Below are 3,371 nucleotides of genomic sequence, written 5' to 3' on the forward strand. Positions count from 1 at the left end.
TAACTTAGCTTTTCTGCTTTTAGCTTTTTACTAGCAAGCTATATATTATTCTACTTTATTAGAAATATAACTCTTAGATTAAAAAAAGAATTTTTAAAGTGTTTTTTTATATAAGAATTATATATAAGAGCTAGAAAGCTATTATAGAATAAGAACTTTAATAATAATAATTATAACTTCTCTAGGTAATAGGAATAAGTGTAATAGATTATGTTACTACCTTAGGTTAACTAAGAGCTCTAAGAGCTCTGTAACTAGCTAGTGCTCTACGTAAAAGCTTATTAACTAAGGAAATTACACATAGTTAACATAATATTAAGATATAAAAAGATTTAGCAGTGTTAATTTAAGTAAAAAATGCTGCACCTAGGTTATTAAGTAATTTTACCCCTTAATTAATAACTAGCTTATTAAAAAACTTGTCTAACAGTGCTATAAGTCCCTACCTATTAATGTCTAAGCTAATAGGCAATCCCTACCTAAAAGTTAAGCTTTTAAGACGCAGTATAGTCTACAGCTATAACTTACAAGACAAAACAAAACGTACAAGGACTATACTACGTTTGCTACGGCTCACGTGACAGTACTGAGACGAAAAGTATGAAACGTAATTCGTACGGTTGAGAGCGTTGCCTCTTCCACTGAGAGTGGTCGCTCCGAAAATGCCAGCCATTGCAAGACACGGATGGCGTAGCCGGAATCCTCTTCAGGGATAGCGCACAGAATCTGGTCATATGTCTTATCTAGTGTCGGTGGTAGTGTTGCAAGCGATTTCCGCGGAATCGCTCGATTGCGACATTTTCCCAGCGTGTCTAGCTGTCACAAAGCCCATCAAAACCCAGCACGGTCGTTAGCGTTGAACCCCAGCAACTCCTCAGGAGACATGCATTCCTTTAGTTCCATTTAGCATGGGAGTCTCAATCTCATACCGAAGAGCAATGTCTTTTCCCTACTTGCTCAAGCCTTTGTCGTCAGACAGCCTTTTTCGACCACTTCACTTTAGAGACAGATGCTGTTCTGCGGTTCCACTAATCCCTCTAGTGAGCTCTCGATATCTCGTTCTCGGCAGCTTGTCACAATCAGATGCACGTTCTGAAGCTGCCCCCCAGCCATGGTTTCAAGTATCTCCATCAGCTCGGCACGCTGGGCGCATTCGTCTAGTGCGTCAATCATGATGTAGACTTGTGGCGACTTTTGCATCGTCTGGCGCGTTACTTCTAGGAGTGCATCTGGTGGCGGCTACCGCTTGTCGTCCTCATGAGAAGAGCACAGGGTGTCTAGTCTTGCAGGAATTTCGATAGACTGTCACGAGAGCTGGCAGACTAACGAGCGCAGCATCAGCTCGGCGTTCTGCTTCTGCACATCGTTGAGGTCGAAGTAGAAGTACGCAATTACCTGCCCAGGATTGTTATCGCAATGTTGGAGAACATCCTTTAGAATGGTTGGGCTAAGGATACTTTTTCCGCATCCCGGAATCCCGTACAGCCATAAAAACGACGCAGATCTATCTTCCACCTCGCGTACCGTTCACCCCCTAGAAACCAAAGGCATGTATTGTGCTGTCGTTGCTTAAGTGCCTTCTGGTAGCTTACAGACGGATCTGGTGTCGAAAGCCAGCGGTGTATCTTTCTAAATCTTGTATCTCAAGCCGGGTTATTGGTCTGCGCGTTCTGGGACGGAATTGCTACTATGTCTCCTAAAGACTCCTTTATCTCTTTTTAAGGCCGCTTAAATCCCTTTTCTTTCCCCTTACCGTCGATGAGCAGCATATGAATGTTGATGATGCCCAGCAGAGAATAGGCCATATCTTCTTCACGCGTCGGCTTTCGTTCTCCAGCCCATGTCAACCGCTCCTCAATGCTGAAGTGTGACAAAGTTTTTCCCTAGAGAGGTTCAGTAAGTATGCATGTGATTTCAACCATCTCCTAAACACGCGAACTCTTATTACCGAGGAGTTCTTGAAGCGTCCATCCTCGAGTGAACCATTTTTATACTCTAAATCTCTCCTTTTAAGAACTTACTTACTTGAGATATTATAATAAGATTAATTCTAATATAATATAAACTAGTTTGTATTAAGGAATAGATCAAGTAATAGCCTGTGTAAGGTTCTTCTCTACCTATGTAAAGTACTCTGTAAGGTTAGTTATAGTTCTTTAGCTTTAAGAGTGTAAGGAAATAAGAATAATTAGCAACATAGATACACTATTTATAAAGTAGTAAAAGCTTATTATAACGCAGAACTTACTATATTTTAGCTAAAAAGACCGCGAGAAACGAGAAAAAGGTAAAAAGTAAAAAGAAGGACTAAGATCCCATAGTTAACTAGAATAATTAATAAGCTGAAGAAACAGCTAACCCTTCTACAGCTTTTGTATAGCAACGAAGACAGCATGTTCGAGGGGAGAAGACAGGAGCTCAGAAGAAGGCAGTTTGTTCTTTGCTGCAGAGAATTAGGAGTGAGATGTTGTCTTTCTTAGACGCGATAATACGCTAAGTGCCAGATAAAGGCTTTATTTTCTAGTCTGTGCTTAACGTTATTCTATTGTAGATACCATCCTGTGTCGCATTGTCTTAGGAAATTTTATAGGTTGTTGCGTAGTTGTTACAGCATTGTTGCACTATTATTAAAAATCACATTATATTTAACTTACCTAAACTTATTAGTAACTGTCGCTACGGTGAAGGAAGGATGCCGCTCATGTTTCTTTGCGCCACTGTATGGGGTGTTGGCGCTACCACGGTTTTAGCTCTCAAAATGAGCTTGTCCTGTTGTTTATTGCAAAAGTTAGTCTCTAGTTGAGAATCACGTTTCTAGAAGAGGGGCTGGTGCTGCTTGCGCTTTCACAAACGTCTCTAAAACTTGCCCGCAGTGTTTCTGCGCCTGTCATCTATCTCCCCACACACGCAGCGATATTGCACCAGCAGTTCTCTGCTTTTCAGATTTTGTGTCTAGAATTTTTGTGCCCAGGGGTTCTATATAGAGGCTAGTCCCTTCTTAGAAAGCAGCGGTTGCATCTATTTGTTCCTATAGGCAATGCATCTGCTCCTGCAAAACCATTCTTGCTTACTCCTCTAAAATTAGTCCAAGCTAATTCATGTTATAAACAACAATTTACTTCCTTCGTTTGTTCTCTAACGTGAAGTCCTTCACGGTAAGAAGTTGCGCCCACACGCAGAAGCCGCTTAACAATTAATGGGAATAGCAGCAGTACTAGGGGTACAACTTCCTGCCTAAACTGTAAAACAATACCTTTTCTTTTGTGCCTCTCCTTCTCTTCTTCTTCTTCTTCTTCTTCTTCTTCTTCTTCTTCTTCTTCTTCTTCTTCTTCTTCTTCTTCTTCTTCTTCTTCTTCTTCTTCTTCTTCTTC

The 3,371-nt window shown here is 40.8% G+C and overlaps 1 protein-coding gene across 1 annotated transcript in view; it reads right to left on the reverse strand.

Annotated features, from left to right (window-relative positions):
• Positions 1-573: 573 nt before the first annotated feature.
• BDR25DRAFT_362491 (uncharacterized protein) overlaps positions 574-3,371 on the reverse strand; it is a gene marked incomplete at both ends in the record, with an annotated part of 5,716 nt that continues 2,918 nt past the window's right edge. The window contains 12 exons of the mRNA XM_033696581.1: positions 574-816; positions 884-949; positions 1,030-1,239; positions 1,324-1,456; positions 1,516-1,642; positions 1,754-1,883; positions 1,940-1,957; positions 2,681-2,735; positions 2,811-2,878; positions 2,908-2,952; positions 3,120-3,185; positions 3,254-3,364. Coding sequence (XP_033540524.1) covers positions 574-816; positions 884-949; positions 1,030-1,239; positions 1,324-1,456; positions 1,516-1,642; positions 1,754-1,883; positions 1,940-1,957; positions 2,681-2,735; positions 2,811-2,878; positions 2,908-2,952; positions 3,120-3,185; positions 3,254-3,364 — 1,272 coding nt within the window. The remainder of the gene's footprint in view (positions 817-883; positions 950-1,029; positions 1,240-1,323; positions 1,457-1,515; positions 1,643-1,753; positions 1,884-1,939; positions 1,958-2,680; positions 2,736-2,810; positions 2,879-2,907; positions 2,953-3,119; positions 3,186-3,253; positions 3,365-3,371) is intronic.

This window comes from Lindgomyces ingoldianus (assembly GCF_010093535.1).
Source record: "Lindgomyces ingoldianus strain ATCC 200398 unplaced genomic scaffold BDR25scaffold_56, whole genome shotgun sequence".
Lineage (NCBI taxonomy): Eukaryota > Fungi > Ascomycota > Dothideomycetes > Pleosporales > Lindgomycetaceae > Lindgomyces > Lindgomyces ingoldianus.